The sequence below is a fragment of the Crotalus tigris genome, unplaced genomic scaffold (assembly GCF_016545835.1).
Source record: "Crotalus tigris isolate CLP2741 ecotype Arizona unplaced genomic scaffold, ASM1654583v1 scf7180000017741.1442986301:2390832, whole genome shotgun sequence".
Lineage (NCBI taxonomy): Eukaryota > Metazoa > Chordata > Lepidosauria > Squamata > Viperidae > Crotalus > Crotalus tigris.
The window spans coordinates 1,725,756-1,745,863 of record NW_024096608.1 but is presented as its reverse complement, the minus strand read 5'-3'; the positions used below and the strand labels follow the sequence as shown (position 1 = coordinate 1,745,863).

Genomic DNA, 20,108 nt, shown 5'->3' with positions numbered 1-20,108 from the left:
TGACTCAGATGCTTTGTGGCTGGCCTAGAGTGTGATTTCTGAATTTCTGTAAGCTTTATAAAAAAAAAAAAAAAACATTGAGGCTCTGGAAAGTCTGTTATATGTGCCATTTATTCACACGATTGTCACCTTCACAGTGTAATAATAATAATAATAATGATGACGACGATGATGATGATGATAATAATAATAATAAAGTTGGAAGGTACCTTGGAGGTCATCTAGTCCAACCCCCTGCTCAGGCAGGAAACCCTATACCATTCCAGACAAATGGCTGTCCAGTCTCTTAGAAATTTCCAGTGTTGGAGCATTCACTGCTTCTGGAGGCAGGTTATTCCACTGGTTAATTGTTCTAACTGTCTCCTTAGTTCTAGGTTGCTTCTCTCCTTGATGAGTTTTCATCCGTTGCTTTCCATCCACGTTCTCTCCTTTGACTACCTTCAGCCTGGCTGCAAAAGATCATCTCATCTTTGCTTCTGGATTCAGAAAAAACAACAACATTAAAACTCTCCATTGGCAAAGCCAAAATTTGGTGCTGTTGTGCTGAGTGAATGCCAAAGAAGAGAAAGAAAACATGCTTCTTGGAACTGCTTCTTTTCTTTCTTTCCTTTAAAACAAGACAGTTGAGATAAGTCCCCAAAATGTTTAAATATAACCTGCCCAGAGTCCCCTTGTAACGGAGATGAGCAGCATAAAAAATTTAATAGATAAATAACAATAAAATATTTCCCTTGAGTGATTGGATCCAGAGTTCTGGAGACTGGATCCAGAGTTCACTCAGAGCATGTGTTAGTCCTTCATTCTGAAAAATCCTTTCGACTTGTTAGCTACCTGGACAAGGTGAAAGGAAGCCACATCAATCCTTTTTAAAGAATTACACATTTTAGAGCATTTCAGAGGGTTGAATTTTGTCTTGGAACAGAAGGTGCCCCTCCTGCTGATAATGGCCCGACTTGCACTGACACAACAATCCATACTGGGTCCATTTAGAGTGTGAAAACATCCTGATTGGGAGACTTGGTCTGCCCTGACAGGAGTTAGAAATGTTTCAATCTTGTCTTGCAGAATTTTACCGTCACCTAGGTCCCAAACGGTTCCCCAGAAGCTGTTGAAATAATGGCTCCAACTCTAAGTAGAAAGGGAGCCATTTAATGTTAAGGTGTTTCAGGTGACTTCACTTCCTAGGTAGATTCTGAGTTGGTGTCTCTACCCAGAAAGGGTTGCTTGCAGGTTTGATTAGAGAGGCTGTGTGAAACTGATAACCATTTCTGGCAATTATTATCCACTCTGCCAACAGTGTTTTTAGCACTCGTTCTCTGCCTTGTTGAGATAAGGAAGAACACCCAACGTCCCTCTGTGTGACACTCTCCCTTCCTCCCTGTCTCTCTCTTTGTCTGTGTGCGTCTCTCTGCGCAGGACCTGCTGTTTAGTGTTTGCGCTCTCAATATCATCTCCACCATTGTGTGTGCGTTGGCAACGGCGATGTGCTGCATGCAGATGGTCTCGTCCGATGTTCTGCAAATGGTGAGTGAGAGACACATGTCCTCTGGCCAAGCAACAAGGGGAGGGTACAAATGAGGTTTGTCAAAGATGGGGTTGGAGGGAGGTTTTACCTTGGAATTGAGGAAAGTCATAGTTTCATTTCTTTCCCAACCACTATGAAGAGTGTCTATGGAGAATCTCAGTCATCCACGTTGTGGTTGTCCTAAAGGTGCTTTTTCAGGCTCCACACCCATCTGCACCCCTCAGGTGACCCTGAGGACACAGGTAAACCTCCAGGTGGCCTCAACAACTCTCTAAAAGAAGGTAAATGACCAGCTGTCTGTAAGGAATATAAATCTTTCCACTCCCCACTATCCAGTCAGAGCTGAAGAAGCTTCTTGATGAGAAGAAAAACAAGAAAGCCCAGTTGCATCTTGAAAAAGCACCTTTGGGACTATGAAGAGTAGTCAGGTGGGCTTGTGAAGAGCCAAGTTCAAGCCCACCATCAACCGTGGACCAGCCACAGATTCTTTCTTTCTGTCTCTGTCTCAGCCCAAATCGGCCCACAAGGTTGTTATGAAGAAATTAGAGAAGGTTAAACTACCTACGCTGCTTTGATTTTCCAGAGAAATTTTGATATGAACCTATCAAAGGAATGATAAGAACGTGATGATTTCCAGATGCCCATGTCACCTTATCCTCAACCACAATGATCTTTTGAGTCAACCAATCACCCCAAAATATTATATAAAGCAAACTTTGGGGAGAAAATTAATATATTTAGTGAACTTTTAGTGTCTCAGCTTTGTTCCTCAAATTTTTAGGATAGAATTTCAAATACAGGATGGTAGAGTTCCAATGCTGGTCCTTTTTTTTCATTGTACTTCATGTTATTCCTCTCCAGTCCTTCCTTCACGTGGAAAATAGAAGCCATGTTGTTATCTCCAGCAATTCTATTTTGTAAGCTCTTATGTGGTTACAGCCATCAGATCAGTTTCTGTGTTTGTGACAGCAGGTTCCATAACTGAACCCAATTCTCTCTCCTTTTTTTTTTTTTTTTGAGGAGACTGAATGAAATTCTATAGGGCAATACTTCTGATTTTGCTGGAATTGCTGTTTAAACAATCTTCTAAATTGGAGACCCGAACGGAGCTGAGGTCTTGACTAATCTTGCCGCAAATTCACCCTAGCATCAAGGGAAGATTAGTTTAAATTTATTTTTCAGACCTCCAGGAAAGAAATATTACTTCTTATTTTATTTTGACCACAGCTGAATATTCCAATTCTCTGCATGGAAACGACATTAACAGTCATGCTTGGTGAAAATGAAACAAGAGGGCACTTTTAAGGTGGCACGTGGCCAGTTTGCGGTGTTCTCTTCAAGACTATGCCATTTATTGTAAAATTTATGGACTATACACTTTATCCACAAGGGTGCTCTATGTTGCATTTAAGAAGAGGGCAAATGTAGTATAACTGTGATATTGCAAAAGAAGAAAGCAAAACAGCTGGTCAGCCCATAAACAACCAGTCAGTTAATTTTCTAAAATGTCATTTGAATTCTCTGAGCCCAAATATCTTAGCTGATGAACCACCAAACAGAAGGCAATTGAAACTTCGAAGCCTAGGTGCCACCACCAAGAAGACCCTGCATTTTCTCAAAGCATTGCATAATTATCCCACCAGGAAAGAGCCTCAACTAAAGCTTTATTCTGCAGAGAGATCAACATTTTAGATGTTGTTCCTTCCACTGATTGAGCCCTAAAATGCTTGAGGTTTTAAAAGTAAATCTTGAATTAGTCTTCTCAGCACATAGAGCATTGTTTTCATTCCAATTACATTAAGAAAAAGGGCATGCATCAAAAAAAAATGCACAGAAAAATTGCTTGCATAAAGCATTCAGGTCTGGGAGGAAAATACGTGCGTACAAAACACCCCTTCAGCATCGTTATTCAGCCAATATATGATCCACAACCATTGCTCGGGGCACCTGCTCTTTCAACCTTTGCTTGAAAAATACTTAGATTTGCTGGCTATTATAATAATGCTCCATCTTTGTTGTTTATGCCACCCAGTTCTTGCCGCAGAGGTCTCATTCTGCCAATCCGGATTGCATGAGCCCTCATGGGACTGTCCTGCACCAGACGTTGGACTTTGACGAGTTTATTCCTCCAATCCCCCCGCCACCTTATTACCCACCGGAATATACCTGCACACCAGCCACGGAGACACGAAGGTGACCCGCCTTTCCTCTGGACATGCTACACTACGCAACACTCCTGGGGAGATGAACTGAATCTCCGCTAAAAATCTCCCCGTTGTCTGGCAGGGGCCGGGAGCTGGCTTATCAGTTCTATTTCTAGATCCTGGTTTCATTTATACATAATATGAAGAAGTTTGCTTAGCTTTTGGCTTCATTCTTTGCTTTGGAAATGATGAAGTATTTCTCAAGAGGCATTTATATAACCCTCTAAGCCAAAAGCAAACCCAGGTTAAGGCTTAACATTAGTGAACCTAGTGGGTGTAATTCCATGAGTTAAATACGACAGGTGTCTAATAGTTCAAATATTGATATTTTCATTTATTTGGTCTTTATTAATTGGGAGAGCTGTTGTTCTAATTATCAGTTATCTATCTATCTATCTGTCTGTCTATCCATCTATCTATCTATCTATCTATCTATCTATCTATCTATCTATCTATCTATCTATCTATCTAAAGCTATCTATCTAATACTAATAATAATAATAATAATAATAATAATAAAAAAGTTGGAAGGGATTTTGGAGGTCATCTAGTCCAGCCCCCTGCTCAGGTAGGAAAGCCTATACCATTTTGGACAAATAGCTGTCCAGTCTCTATCTGTCTATCAGTCTTAGGGGGTAAAATATTTAATGGATTCCTGGAGCACAGTTTAAATATTCATCTATGCACAGCAGTAAAAATAATAAATCGAAAGCAAGGGTGTCATTTCTTCATTCTATGCATGATGCATCAAGCATCACTTGTGAAGAAAAATGTCTTTCTGTTGGACAAAAACTTTACCTGTGGAATTCTGGCACAGACCTGCCTAAACCCACTGAAATTAGCAAGATAATTAGTCAAGTTAAGCCTGGTTAATTAGGACACCTGATGAATTGGAGAAGTTGTTTTCATTGATCCAACTGCTTGAGCATTTAAAACACTGAAGCATTGCATTGTAGTGGCTCTATTAACAGGCTCTGTCGGGGGACCAGGATGAGGAAAGTCAAGATGGTGGCCATTTTCCTATGATCAGAAGTTCACACCATTTTTGGACGTGTTGCACTTGGAACAGATAAAATAGGGTAGAGCTTCATGGACAGGGCTGTTGTCTTCACTTTTTTGAACCCCACCCCCCCATTTGTGTTTTAGGGCTTTCCACCTGGATTTTGCACACTCGCCCTTCAGCACATTATACGAGGTGACCATCAACAGCCCTGGGATTCTATACCCAGCCGAGCTGCCTCCCCCTTACGAGGCGGTTGTCGGACAAGCTCCAACTAACCAGGTTAGCGGGCATTGCTGGGAGCGGATCAAGCGCATGGAGCAACTTTGGAAAGGTCTTAGTAAAATCATGGGATCTCTAGTCCTTCCTCTGAATGGAGATGGATTTGATTTTCACCCTTCACCTTTCCAAACTGTGTCCTCATCTTCAATAAACAGCTGCTCTGAACTCTTCATCCATGACAACCTAGCTGAGCTTTTATTTTTCTCCTCATTTTTCACAGGTCACCAGTATGGAACAGCAAATCACGGAGTCCAACTTGGGGGAGCGAAATGCAGCAACAGGTTTCCACAGCCATCGGTCTCCAGGCGAGTGTTGAGAAAACTTTTGTGGCCCTCTCTGAGTAGGGCTTCTCACCCGCTTGGAAATGGGTTGTTGTATGTACACTGAGTCCCTCTTCCCCAAAGCCCAATTCTGCAGAAGAGCAGGTGGCACTAGAGAGCATGGAGTTAAGCACATCATTAGTATTCAGATCACTAGTGTAGAGGAGAGCCACTAGTTGATGAATAAAATCTATGGTTACTCAGTGGTGGAACCAAGAATATGGAAGGGTTCTTGCTCTGTTGGTGCTCATTTCACTCAATGTTAGCATCTTGAGATGGCCTATTTGGAATTCCATCAAGACTTTCCACTTTTTTTCCAGCCTTGTTAGATGGTACCTCCCAGATGGCCACCCTAGTTGTTCCTCTCCCCAGTCATCCCTGGTGACTACTCCTCCAGACTTTTGTTCTCTGGATGTCCAAGAACCTTTCCTGTCCTCCGATTTCTTCCCAGGTGGTCTTGTAGGAAGAGAGGCAAGAAACAGAAGTTGCTCCAGCCTGAACAATCGCAAGTTAACCCAGACTTGCTTGCCGGACTCTCCAGACGATGAGGTCAGTGGCCACAGCCAGACCACTGTGGACCGGCCACGTAGCAGGACGTGCTCTTACAGCCGGCTGTCAGACTGTTCCTCAGAGAGCGTTGGTATTTCTGAGAGAGACTCTTTTGGCTTGGCCAGAGAAGACAAAGCCACCCCATCTAAGCCAGTGAAGATGTGCTGCGGGGTCTTCAGCCAGCCAGCTGCCCCACAGACTCCTTGCACCCACTGCTCAGTGCCTGTAAACAGTTTGCCCCACAAATGCCTCAAGAGGACGGCCCAACAGCGGGCAAGGAAGAACGCCATTTGCAACATTGTCCGATCCACTAGTGACCCTTTATCCTGTTCAGCTACTACAGAAGGTAAGGAGTGTTTAGGAATACGCGCAGCTCCTTCCTGATCATGATTTCCATTTGTTGTCTAACCATTGTTCATTCCAACATCAACCCCAAGAAGGCCCTGTCTCACATATTTATAGAGCATGACGATTGTAGAGCTTGTAGGACTTTTCAGATCTTAAAGCCCAGGTTGGCACATTTGGGAGTAGAGACTTTTCGTTTCCTTAACATGTTTATTCTTATTATAATTCAAGCTACTCGGGTCAGTGTTTGTGATTCCTCTTCCCCAACCCTTTTATTCAATAACTCTGTGACAGCAAAGGGAATCATTGGATTAAGCTCATTCTGGGAGCATCACAGAACGGCTACAAATGTTCACCAGTAATTCAGGCCACCTCCTCACTATTGGATGTTGGTATGAGAAGGGTTAGGGTTAGAGCTAGGCAGTAGCATTGTGGAACATAGAAGGCCAAGATCGCCCGTATCAGTTATAGAATAAGAGGTCAGGAGACAGAGAGAATTGTTAGATTATACATGGAGGAGAATTTTGCTTCCGAATTACCCATGCAGTAAGGACTTCTTGTACTGAATAAGAGACAAGCGCATCCAGTGTGGATTACTAACAGGATGAAGCACAGATGAAATATACAGAGTTCTTTCATGGACAATTGTCAGGTGCCAAAGATCAAGTCCACAAGTGAAGATTCAATTAAATGGATTTATGCTACTCATGCCCATGGACAGGAATCTTCTCAACTCAGGTGAGCACCTGCTAGGGGTTAGATAAGGGTCAATGGAATTCAAGGGAGGTTGAACTTTGCTGTGTAGGGATTCTAGGCTGATCCCTCTTTTGACACCACGCCCAGGTTCTGCCAATTCTTCTCATATACCTTAGGCCAGTGGTTCTCAACCTTTCTAATGCTGTGACCCCATAATACAGTTCCCCATGTTGTGGTGACCCCCAACCACTTATACATCACCGGGTGCCAGGGGCGTGGCCAAAGAAAAGGGGAAAAAAATGGCAGACAGCCTTGTTTGGCGACCCCCGTGAAATGGTCGTTCGACCCCAAATGGGGTCCCGACCCACAGGTTGAGAACCACTGCCTTAGGCCCTAATGGTGCACTTGGGAAAAGTTTTCTCAGAAGAGAAGTCATAGCCTCTTCGGTTGGTGACACTCTCATTTTAGGAGCCATGAGGTTAAGGCTTACAAGTTGGGCAACATCTCTAGGGTGATTTGGTCACCATAAAGATCCTTAAACTAACCAGGTATCACTTCTCCACTCCCAGTGGTGACCACACTGTGACTTCACTTGGTGTATGTCCAGCTGAGCTACCATTTTAAAGCTCCTTTTCTCCCCCTCCGTCCCCCCCTTTTAGTTCCTGTGTCTAGTCCTCATGTGGCTGCCTCTACTTGCCAGGACTCCAGGAACCGTCTTGTGCCAACCGGAAAACCAAGGGACCCCCCAAAAGCCGAACTTTCCCAGAAGCCAAAAGTCATACTGAGCATCTGCAAAGAGCGGCCCCACTCCTTGGTGGACCTACAGGCCTACAAGGACACTAAGATTCTGGTGGCCAAATTTTTGGAACATTCGAACTGCAACTTGACCCCAGAAGTGCGCCACGTGGTCAACAGGATCCGGTCTGTCATCAAGTCTGATGAACGGTACATGGAAGAAGCCATTTTTAGTGCCAACATCATTGATCAGGTGAGTGGCCTCTCTGAGTGACTCAGTGGGACCAAGATGGGTGAAGAAGAGATGAATCAATATGCCCTAAATAGCCAGGTCCTTCCTTCCTTCCTTCCTTCCTTCCTTCCTTCCTTCCTTCCTTCCTTCCTTCCTTCCTTCCTTCCTTCCTTCCTTCCTTCCTTCCCCTTTCTACTGCTTCTTCCTTCCTTCCCCTTTCTACTGCTTCTTCCTTCCTTCCTTCTTTCTTTCTTTCTTTCTTTTCTTGCTTCTTTCTTTCTTTCTTTCTTTCTTTCTTTCTTTCTTTCTTTCTTTCTTTCTTTCTTTCTTTCTTTTCTGAAATAAAACCCCAATTGAAACCCCAATAAACTTCCACTCCCCTGGTGACAACAATCAGCCCAAGCCCTTGATGGGCCCTGCACCACCGTGTCTTTTATACCTGGCTCTCTCTTCCACAGGTCATCATGGGCTCCCAGCAGAATGTGGATACCTCAAGAAAGCGGCTTCAGGAAGACCTCCATCTCCAAAGCTGTGGAGCCCTAAGCTCTCCCGTTGCCTTCTTACGCAGGGCTCCTATCACTCATGCCTTTGAAAGAGGAAGACCCCACAGTTTAATTGAAGTGTGCCGAGAGACCATCCTTTGACAATGGGCCTTTTGCTCCACTGAGGAATACAAACTCTGCAAAAGAGATTGTGAGGAGCCGGGTAATGGATGGAGATTCATCCCCTCTATGGCTGTCTTTGAAGAAGCAAACGGAAACTCAAACAGTGTCTCTGAAAGAGTCTTCCTCTTGTAGAGGTCCACGCTAGATTTTTATTCCCAGGTCTGAGCGCTCAACTCTTCATGACTGCATATTCAACCATGACTCTTTTATGGAAAAATAATTGCTTCTTATTTAACAATGAAACAAACAAAAAACCCACTGAAGCATATCTTTTTCTCCTACTAAGGAATTTGGTTTTCTAAGTTCTAAGGGGTATGTCTGGGGAGTAAGGGAGAGTGGGGTGGGCTGGGGTAGAGTGGAGTGTGGCAAGGGAAGGAAATAAACTTTCTTGCTAAGCTGCAGTGATGCTTCTGTACAATTTAGGAGTTGCATTTTAATCACTGTACCTCGAAAGTGTTTGCACCAAATCTGAACAGCGTTTTCATAATTAAAAGGGTATTTCTGGAGATGACAGACTTCCAGAACTGATTTTGTGCTGGCAATAGATCAACCTCTTCCTCTTTCTCTCTCTGCTGTCATTGTTGGGTTACTTGAACTGGGAAGAACGAGAACAACATCGAGAATGTGGTTTCCAATTCCTGATTCCAATGGGGTCATTAGCATTGTATTTTGTTTTGGGGTTTATTAATTTCCATTTTTTTCATAGCCCACATTTGGTGGACCTTAGAAAATTCAAGTTCAAACTCCCCATCAATGACTGAAGTTCACAGAGAACTTTGAACTGGCTGCATTCTCATTTCTTCAGAAGATTGGAAGAAAAGAGTGTTATGCATATCACTGTTAGCTTCTGAAAGAAATGTGCAGCAGGCATCTAACCAATTCCTTTGTTGTTTTGAGAACTCTTATTCTGCTCACTTAGGGCTCTTTCTTCAGAGTTCCATTCTTACTTCACTCTGTCTTAAGGAAACCCATGTAAACATCTCCTTTTGGCCTGGTGGTTTTCTGGACAGTGAAAACACAACTTATATCACCCCATAATATCTGGCTGGCTAGAAATTGTAGAAGGTGAGGTCTAACCCACCTGGTTTTCCTCTTCCTTCTCCCCCCATCTATGGCAGGAACTTCAAAGGTTTGGAGAGAAGAATAGTCCATCAAACCTCTATCAAACCAGCATATTTGGAAAGTGCCTTTTGAGCATGAAGCTACAGTGACCTCCAGTGGAGCACCAAGGAAGTTGGGTTGCTCACCAACTGGTGCTCCTCAGAAGTCTGCAAGACCAATTTCTGATGGGTAGAAGAAAAGCCAAACAATGCATTTTCTCTACAGCAAGACCTTGTCCTTTTCAAAGACGTTGTGGGTGCCCATCTTCCCACATGTTCCTTCGAAGGAGACAGAGGCTACATACCACCAGCCTTGGCTCGGTGGCCTGTAAAACAACCAAACGAAGCTGCATTGTTTTATTACTCCAAATTTATTAGTGAGTATAGATTAATTCTCTCCTAGGGTCCCTTGCATGCAACAGAGCTCTACGGTGTTACTCCTTGAAGTACAGTAATCCTATGGTTTTACTGTAGGCTAAGGCTTCTTTTTTTGTTTTTTGTTTTTGTCACAGTGTCATTTTTCTTTGAGGCCGTGGACCACAGGAGAGAGGAAAAGAAATCGAGACAAAAAGAGTTACATCAGTTGACATTTATCTCGTAATGAACACATGATACTTACTATTCCTTGGTTTATCATTGCCACAAATCTCTAATACTGCTGATGGCAAAGACTTTGCATTCGTCGTCACTGTTTACATTCAGACATGTTGGCTCAGGAGAATCAAAGACAAACAGAACAATATTAAACATTCTGATATAAAAAAGTTGTATTTAAGCATGGCTTTTCGAGAGTGAAGTTCCAACAAAAGGGTGATATGGAAAGTGGTGGGACGAGAAAAGAGGACCCATTTCCCTGGTTTTTCCCAACTTGCAAAACTCTAGGAACAGTATTTTCAGCGTTAAAAAGGATTGGTCTCTCCAAAACAGAAATGTATCTCATTGAAATAAATATCCCACATTCGTATTGCAAAGATTCTTTCACTTTTTTTCTGGCAGGGATATTGAGAACTCCCAAAAAAGAGTTTGTTTCTTTTTCCATATCACTCACATTCACTCTGAAACCTTTCTACTTCACATACAAACCACGTCTCATCAAAAGTCACATTACACGTGACAATAAGGATACCAATGACAACAGCAGGTTTTGTTTTTCATTTGATAGCAATGGACACTCTCCCACCCCCAAACCTCCCTCCAGCACCCCCTTTTATAACGGCACCCGTCCTCAGTCATTGCAACAACCCGCCCGTGTTGGAACATCCAGCGGAAGCCATCCCACTCGGAAAGAACCTCTTTCCATAGACTCGTTCACATGTGCCTCGTGGCTGAAGGTGGTGGCAGAGACAGACAGAGGGCTACGGACATGCGGAATCACCTTAGAGTAAAGTATTAGAAGTACAGCCCACCCAGAACAAGGACAATGCAAGTTCTCTTTGTGACCAGAAGGTTGAAACAGCCCTGGCGCTTGATCAGCTTCACGGTGGACTTCATCCTGAGTCATGACGAGGGAGTTTGCCAATCACATGGCTGGAAAGATGGTGTCAGTGGTTATTTGCCATAAAAAGAACATCATCATCTTTTGGCAAGGTTTTCAAAGGAGAGAGAGAGATAAACTAAGAAACAAACCAACAGAAGAAGGCAAAGGAACTGGATCCATTGAGTGTCCAGAATAGCCAGTTTTGAGTTCAAACCATGCCCGTTTCCTACAAAATACAACATTTCTCTGGAAGTTTAAGCTTAGGCAGCAGAATGTGGTTTGCTTGAGGAGCAGTCAAGCTTCCCTGTTGAGGAGCAGTCAAGCTTCTCTTTTAGATGTAGAGTGGAGTTTCTTGACCAGTGAGCAGCCTGAACATGGCAGCAGGCATTGTCTTCATGTGAATCTGTTTGGAAGAGAATTAGTGATGATTCTGGGACTGGAGGCTTCAGACTGGATGCCTACAGCCATTCTTCATGGTTGGTGTGGACCTTGGACATGGCCAAGCTAACCATGAAGGTCAAAGCCCATCGATAACCAGAGCACAGATGGAAAAGATGTTTTCCTAAAGCCATGGCCAAGCACAGTATACCTTGTGAAGTTCTATGTTCTCATGAGCTCAAGGCAGGCTACGCAGGGCTGTGCAGGCCACAAAAATGTCAGGGCAACAGCTTATTTCCCCCTGAGAGAGCCAATGCTGAACTTGATGGACAGACATGGACAAAGATGGAAAGACAATTTCCAAGGTGCGGAGATATCACCCCTAAGTAGAGGACAAAGAGCACTCTCAGCCACTTCTTAATGGCATCTTGGAGCTGTGGTGGCCTAGTGGTTAGAATGCAGTATTGCAGGCTAACTCTGCCCACAGCCTGGACTTCGATCCCGATGAGACTCCAGGTTGACTCTGCTTTCCATCCTTCCGAGGTTGGTAAGGATTGTTGGGGGCAATATGTTGACATTTGTAAATCACTCAGAGAGTGCTGTAAAGCGCTATGAAGTCGTATATAAGTCTAAGTTCTATTGCTATCTTCCCAAAGGTGCTTTTTCAGGAGGAAACTGGACTTCTTTGTTTTTCTTAGAAGACGTTTCACTTCTTATCCAAGAAGCTTCTTCAGCTCTGACAGGATAGTGGGGAATGGAAGGAGTGAAGCTCTGACACTATCCAGTCAGAGCTGAAGAAGCTTCTTGGATGAGAAGCGAAATGTCTTCAAAGAAAAACAAGGAGGTCCAGTTGTCTCCTGAAAAAGCACCTTTGGGACAACCAGGACCTGTATGACGGAGAATCTCTGAGATATACTGCTATCCTCCTTCATCCGCTCTGCCATCCTAACTATGGGGCAACTTGTCAAGTTTGGCATGACATCTCCGGCCCCTTTGCCTAGTCTGGAATGTACTAATGGTTCTTTCTTTTGATAAAAAGAAATCAAAAACTCTTTAACATCCTGTTATTGCTGCTAAAAAAAGGCATGCTGGGAAGACTCACCTCTCCCACGGAGTTGGACAAGGCTTGCACAATCTTCTCATGAGCTGTAGCAACGACACTTTGACCGTTGATCTCGATAATGCGATGCCCCACCCGGACCCCGCCTCTCTCGGCAATCCCACCTCGCATCAAGCTGCAGATCTGGACGCAGAAAAGGAGACATGTTCAGTTAAATGGGAAAGGGGCAGTTTGGCCAGAAGGGTTAGAAACAACAGGAAGGTCTTCTTCTTCTTCTTAGCTATCACATTACAGAAATTATGCATTTCTCTTGGTTGGTGGATTCAGTCTTTGACCATCTGCTATTCTTCACCTCCTTCTTTCCAAAGGTGGGCAAAGAGAGGGCAAAAGCTACTCAACATTAAGAAGCTAAGATGACGTCAAACCCAACATCAATGGGAAAAGAAGGTGTTGAAATAGCAATAATTGATCTTAGATTTAAATATTTACAAGGATGGTTCCTGTAGCCATGAAATGGTGCACTGATAATGTTCTCTAGTTGGGTCATGAGACATCTGCAAGCCAACAGTCAAGCTCCACAAACTCTGACGATGCCTCCTTAGCACTGTCTAAAGCAGTGGTTCTCCACCTTTCTAATGCCGTGACCCCATAATACAGTTCCCCATGTTGTGACGACCCCCAAGTGGGTGTGGCCACCAATAAGAGGGAGTAGGACAGCTAGGGAAAAGGGAAAAAAATGGCTGACAGCATGGTTTGGCGACCCCCATGAAATGGTCGTTCGACCCCAAATGGGGTCCCGACCCACAGGTTGAGAACCACTGGTCTAAAGCTCCTGATTGATCTCCCAGGTCCCAGCCCTCCAGTGCCTCTATCCTAATTGAACTGATATCCCAATCAGTCTTCATCGGGTTCGTGCAATAAAGGAGAACGATAGTCAGGGAATTCTCCTAAAGGCCCATGCTCTTCCATGCTTTTAAGTGTGTGCATTCCCCAAAGGAAACACCACACTTCCTGCAAGTGCCAGCTGTAGAACAGAGTAGAAATGGTTGCTATGGGAATAGGTCCCTATGCACACACAATGCGCATACAAATGGGCTTTAATTCCTTTTATTGGATACATCCGGACTCTGGGAAGCACATTCTTTAAAAAAGCCTGTTAGGACGTCAATAGGGTGCAGCAAACAGGCTTGAAAGTTTGAAGCCGATTCCTGGAGAAAGTGGGTGTTTCCCACTGTCTGCTGTCCACTTTTGTTGACCTTTGAGGAGGAGATTTTAGGTTCAAGAAGAGGTTGAAGAAGAGATTGATCAAGAGGGCTAAGAATTTGGATTATCATATACAGATGGACCCATGGAAAATACATGGTCAAAAGGCTTGACTTTTACATTATATTAGGATTTGCATTTTTTTTTTGCATTTTTCTTTTTCCTTTTTCCTTACTTTATATTAGTTGGTATTAGTTTTTATCTTCTTTTTAAAATTCCAATAAAACGCCTATTTTAAAAACTGTTTATAGTAATGCTGCAAGAAATAAAAACGGTTTTGCTTATTTACAAGCCAAATTTCCTATTGAAAAACCAAACAGTTTGGTCTTCATCATCCCTTCCGGGGGACTTCTCCATGCCGGGAGACCTGTGGAAGTTGCATCTTATTGCAAGACGTCGGTTTGGAGGTTGCTGTAGAAGCAACAGCTGGAAAGAGTAAATTGTGGGCTAGATTTCTGCACCAGGAGACAATGCCTATTTTCCTTCATCATGAATATATGTTATAGCCACTAGATGGTACTAAGCGACAATTAAAAAGAGGCCTAGCAGATGATAAAACAATTCTGAAGCCATCTGGTGATTTTATACGGGTGGGCAAAGCTGCATAAGGCTTCCGACACAAACATCTGGACTGGAAGCATCTCCTTTTAAAGGATGAGGAGTCGGGAACCCCACCACCTTGTCCTGAAAAACCAAATATGAGCCTCCATGCCTCCCCCCCCCCCAATATACAGTAAGGCTTCCCAATTTCCTTCAGTTTCTTCAAATTGTAGCTTTCACTAGAAAGTGTCCTTTCACGGTTCCTTTTCAGGAGCCAAGCAGATACCCCTGAGGTGATCAAGAGCCTAAGGACCCTCCCAGAGGTACCTATATCAGGAAGGGGGTGGGTGGGAGAGAAATATGTGTGATGACCTTATGCCTAAGCCATCATGTGCACAATTTCAAGACACCAGGACATAAATACACAATTGTGGCAATCGCAGGATGATATCCCTTGAGTATGGAATCGTTTTGGAGTCAGGATAGTTTGCCATGGACCTTCTTTGATGCTCCCACATGCTTTATTATTTTCCTTTCACGTGTGTGAATGTTACAAATATGATGACCAAATTTGGAATCTCCATCTGTTGTTCCTGATCAGATCAGGGTTGAAAGTCAAATGTTGATTTCTGATTTCTGACCTGTTTAGGATCTAGGTCCAAAACATCACCTGAACCCAACTCTACGCACTGAAAAGAAAGTGGAGAAGGCATCAGGTCTGTATATCATCTGGGTGCTCATTGCAAGTCAGGAGAATGTTTGTAAGGACACCTAGTTTCTGTGGCAGACTAACATGGCTTCTTTTCCAGGATATGCCTGGTTGTCCTCTTCTGTTGAGGAAATGTTGCTTTCCCAGCCCCATTTTCATACCCAGGATTGAAAGAATGAAGAGACTTACAATTCCGTTCTGTACACTGAAACCCAGCTGGTATTTCAGATCCGGGCGCTTGATTAGAACAGTGGTGACCGGAGGGCAACTGACAATGTTCAACTTCACTTGCGTCTGATTCTTAAGACCCTGCAAAATGCACTCAAAGTTAGCAATTTCTCATCAAACAAAGCAAGTTAGGCAAGATGGGTGTCTAGAACGGGCCAGAAGAAGGTTGGGAAAATTATGACCTCACCACATCAATCAAGGCAACCGATATAATTTGCATCTTTTGCAGAATGTCACAATCAGCCTAGTATCTGGGCTACTTTAGATGATGGTTAGGGAATTCTCAACATGTTGTGAGACCTCACCTGGGCACTCAACATAGATTGCAAATTTGGTAAATGGATTGAGACGGGTGTCAGAACCTAGCCAATATGTAAATATGGCAATAGACGGAGTTAATGCTGGAAGTCAAGTAGAGTCATTCCCTCCTCCCAGACGACCAGCTGACACAAATAAGGACAGGTGGGGTACCTTAATGATTCCTTGGCAGGTTGCTAAAGGAAGGCCAACTAAACTGGTCCCATTAATGGACATAATCTGGTCTCCGATGCTGAGCTTTCCTGAACGGGCTGCCGGCCCTCCGTTCATCATGTTAGCCAGGATGACGGTGGGCAAAATGGAACCCCAGCCAGACTCTACCACCACCACACCAAGGATCTCCCCCTTGTGTTTGGCGATCTGCAGCTGGAAGAGAAAAGAGCAGAGAGGATGAATGCGTGTGGAGCCCCTGGAGAAATAGGAGAGGACTTCTTCTCCAAGCCTGTTCTCCAAAAGGGCCATCTCCCTTATGCCTGCGGTGCATAATCTCCAGGTGCCTGTTACAGGGTGTTGCCAGGCACCTTCCCTGCATGCAGAAGAAGTCCAGGCTCAATCAAGGTTGACTCGTTCTTTTCTCAAGGCCTGTCTTGAGGAGGGGACATGGTGATTGGGAGAACTTAATGTGACTTCCTTGGGCTGGGCTCTTTCCAGAAAAATGTTGCATTAAGAGTGGTGACTTCCTTCCTGCCCTTGCTTGGCAAACATTTCACCCGCAATTCATTCTCCTCCTCGTTTTGAATTGTGACTCCTTCAAGGAAAACCTCATTTATTATTGACTTTCTCCAATAATCCAAACAACGGTCCAACATGCACCAGCGCACATGCGTGCTCTCTCCCTCGTCCTGCATCTGGGTAGATTACAATTTATTTACCCTTCCCCCAGTATTGATTTAAAATCCAATTTCCACTTGGCTTGTATATTTTGGCTTCACTTCCCATTCCTTTGGCTGCTTTTCAGTGTCCAAGCACATTGCTTACACACAGCCCGAGCTGTCAGGGATACAGAAATGACTTGCCTCGTGGTTACATCTATGCAGCTAATTTCAAGAGTAGAGTTTTCTCCTCTAAAATGACTTTTCAAGTATTAAATACCTTGGGTCTTCCAAAGCCTTCTTAAAACAGGTAAATGTGATCCATCATCCCTTTGTTTTCCAAAAACAACAGCAAAACACTGACTACCCATTCATCCATCATCTATAACATTTATATGGCTACCCACCTCACAAGAAATGACTCTGGGTGGTGCACAACGATCAAACAAAGAGATACAGAAAAAATATGGCTTCTTTCTACAGGATACTCTAGATTTATGCCACTCAGATGTGACAGTCCTGGTCAACATCTCAGTGAACTTAATTTCACTCTTCTATCCTGAAGGCTTTAAAACGAGATTTGCAAATGACCTCTTGAAACTCTAGCTGAGTTCTCAGCAGTCACCTCATGCATAAGGCAAGGAGCTTCAAATGATAAAAATTTCCCCCCACCATCCCAAAATAACCCAGTTCAGAAAAAAAGGAATCACCTCTTTACAGTTATCCGAGTTGGAGAAGTGAATCAAATCATCATTATACATTTCCTGGGTGTTGATGATGTCACTGTACTCTTTCTGACTGAGATCTTCGGGGTTGATGCCGTTGGCCCGAAGAAATTCCTGATAGGCCACGCTGAACGCTTGTCCAATCGACTGAGCTATCAGCTGAGCCTTCATGAGAAGGAGAAGAAGGAAAGAGGTCAGCATCTTTGGGGAGCAACAGCATCCTTGTTGGCCATCTGAAGGGACTGACCCATCCTATTCTGGAAACAATGTTTTTATTCCACTGCAGAAGTGGAAACTGCTTGGATGAAAACTAGTACGAAAAACCACTGAACTAAGCAAAACTTTGCAGGACTGAGAACAGAGAGGTCATCACAATTATTCAGGGTAGGGAGGTGAGACAAGACGAATAAACTCAAATTGTTCAGCTTCAGTCACCTCCCTTAAGTAGAGATCGCCTTAGTTTTTGGTCCTTCGCCACCAAAGCAACTTGGGAGAAAATGAACTTCTCTGTTTTTAAGATTTTGAAGCTCTCCTTCAACAAATATTCTCCAGTAGCCCAGGAGTCCAGGAGACAACAGGACTAATAAAAGAGGAACCACTTTCTCTCATAATGCATAATTGGATTTGGAAATGGTCTGTCTTCACATGTGGCATCAACTGTAAGATCAGATGCTTTTCTAAGACCATTAGGCTCATTTGTGGAGTATCAGATTATCAGAGGCAATGAGCTCTAATGGCTCTTGCAATAACCTAATTGATTAGACAATAAAAGACAATATACAATTCCACAATGTTATATGATCTCTTACTCCAGATTCCTACTCTACTCTGCTATTCTCTGAAGTGTGGTGGATTTCAGTTCCCATGCTGTCAAGAGGTATCCCCTACGAAGGCTTCTATCCTGGTTAGAATTATGGGAATTGGAGTCCAGAATATCAAAAAGTAGGAGGCCAATAAACCTGGAGGAGGGCTGAAATTTATGGGGAATTGGAGACCTAAACATCTAGAGAACTTTTGATTTGATCCAGTGGAGTTCTTTCTGATGCTCGCTTCCTTTCCCTTTATTCAGATTTTTAAAACCCCAAGCTCTAGGTCCCCGTTTTTCAAGCTGGCTGGGGAATTCTGGAAATTGAAGTCCACATTTCTTAAAGCTGCCAAGGTGGAAAAACATTGTTCTAGGTGAACCACTGGAATGTTTTGAGTAGGAGAGAAGGATAATTCCTGGTTTTCCACATCTGGGTTCAACTCTGCCTCGGCCAAAGCCTGAGACATGGACTTCTTTCAAAGAAAGGGAGGTCCTAATTTTTGTAAGGTTGTATCTTGTATGGAATTCCCGTACAGTCAATTCAGATAGGAAAAATAGGCAAGTCTTGGCCACTAGGTGTCACTACAACAGAGACAGTACAAGTGTCAGTCATGGAACATAACGGACTTCTAATTAAAAAAGCACCTGTAAGAAGAACTGGAATTAAATGCTCACTGAAGCCATTTAATATTACTTTTCATTCTGGTTACTATTTTGGAACCAAATCATAAGTTTTAAAATTCGGATTCCTATTCTACAATCGTATGATTTTACTTTTTAATACTTTAGTTCTTCTGCCACTCTTCCTCGCCACCATAAAATATGGTGACTGAGGACCTGCCACACATAGTGATGTGCATGGAGCTGTAAAAGGACTGCTCAGTTTAATAACAGTTGCTGCCCTTATTATATTATTATTCTTGTTATCCTTGGGTGATGACATTGTTGGGTGGGTGGCAGTTTTACTTTCAAGAGCAGGCATCAGAATATCATTTTTATATATCCTGTTTGGTATACAGAAAAATGTCAATGAGCGTTATCTTCTTATCCTCTATCTTATCTCTTCTGATCTTATCCTATATCTTATCTTATATTTCATTCTATCCTATCCTATCCTCTTATATCTTATATCTTAACCATCCCTGGGAGCCTGAATTTAAAAGAACAGAGAGGATTTGTGCAAGAATCACCAAGGGTCAAGTCAACACTAAAGAGGTCCTATGCCGTTCACTCACATCCTCGGATTCGAAGACATGGCAGATCATCTTGTACTGTTTCTTTCCTTCTTGCACCCCGGGGGTCGTCTCGATGCAATCCTGGGATGCTGACCGAGGCATCCGACGGCGGGCCATCAGGACCACAATGTTGCCGATATCAGCAATGTAGGAGATGGTGCGCAGTGCGTGGTCCATCATGGTTTCCTAGAAGAAGAGAACGAAAAAAACAAAGAGCAGGTCCCTTGTCACTTGAGAAAGGCTGCATTTATCCCCAGTTAATGCAAATTAAGAGAGGAAAAATACAGTACAAATAGTCCTTGACTTATGACGGTAAAGGATCTTGGAATTTCCATCTTAACTCATGATGGTCATAAGTCAAGGCAACCAAGGGATTGGACCGGTAAATTGTTCTTAATTAAATACTTGTCTTTGAATGCAACTTCACTGTTTGGGTGAACAACTCAACTCCTTGCCTTGCATTTCAGATGGCATCCTAGGAGAATTGCCAGTCACCACACCTGGATGAAAAAGGAGGGCATCCAGACTGCAACTCTTAGTGAGGATAGACTGAAACTGGCCAGGATCAATGACAGACGGCATTGATATTCTCGCGTTGTTCGACTTTTGTTCTTCCACTCTTCCCGGGAGACTGCTCTAAGCATCAAAGTCAACAGAGGCCTGCAGAGGCAACTCCTGATTCGCCATGGCAGGAAGCAAATTAATTTGTTCAGAGCCCTCTTGGCACCTCCAGTCTTGCTTTTAGCTACGGCGGATCAGACACAAAGTGGGCCATTGCTGTTTCTGCACTTACACTGGCTTTCATTATTTACATGCAGCAGTGAAATGCAGCTATGAAATTCATTTGCTACATCAGCTAGCTTGCTCCATTATGGCTTGCCGTTTTATTAAATGCCAGGAAAAAA

At 43.4% G+C, this 20,108-nt stretch overlaps 2 protein-coding genes across 9 annotated transcripts in view; one reads left to right on the top strand and one right to left on the bottom strand.

Annotated features, from left to right (window-relative positions):
- FAM189A1 (family with sequence similarity 189 member A1) overlaps positions 1-9,059 on the top strand; it is a 69,293-nt gene extending 60,234 nt beyond the window's left edge. Inside the window, exons 5-11 of one of the 2 annotated variants that reach the window (XM_039340137.1) lie at positions 1,417-1,524; positions 3,558-3,718; positions 4,876-5,011; positions 5,232-5,316; positions 5,783-6,226; positions 7,581-7,909; positions 8,347-9,059. In XM_039340137.1, the coding sequence (XP_039196071.1) occupies positions 1,417-1,524; positions 3,558-3,718; positions 4,876-5,011; positions 5,232-5,316; positions 5,783-6,226; positions 7,581-7,909; positions 8,347-8,532 (1,449 nt within the window). In that variant the 3' untranslated portion in view covers positions 8,533-9,059. Of the gene's footprint in view, positions 1-1,416; positions 1,525-3,557; positions 3,719-4,875; positions 5,012-5,231; positions 5,317-5,782; positions 6,227-7,580; positions 7,910-8,346 lie in introns of those variants that run through there. The other variant, XM_039340138.1, reaches the window with a different exon arrangement.
- A 949-nt stretch (positions 9,060-10,008) lies between these two features.
- APBA2 (amyloid beta precursor protein binding family A member 2) overlaps positions 10,009-20,108 on the bottom strand; it is a 55,558-nt gene continuing 45,458 nt past the window's right edge. For 6 of the 7 annotated variants that reach the window (XM_039340131.1, XM_039340135.1, XM_039340134.1 and 3 more), the window contains 6 exons: positions 19,204-19,389; positions 17,149-17,328; positions 15,780-15,992; positions 15,270-15,389; positions 12,611-12,751; positions 10,009-11,533 (listed from right to left, as the gene is read on the bottom strand). In XM_039340131.1, coding sequence (XP_039196065.1) covers positions 11,462-11,533; positions 12,611-12,751; positions 15,270-15,389; positions 15,780-15,992; positions 17,149-17,328; positions 19,204-19,389 — 912 coding nt within the window. In that variant the 3' untranslated portion in view covers positions 10,009-11,461. Of the gene's footprint in view, positions 11,534-12,610; positions 12,752-14,873; positions 15,061-15,269; positions 15,390-15,779; positions 15,993-17,148; positions 17,329-19,203; positions 19,390-20,108 lie in introns of those variants that run through there. The other variant, XM_039340136.1, reaches the window with a different exon arrangement.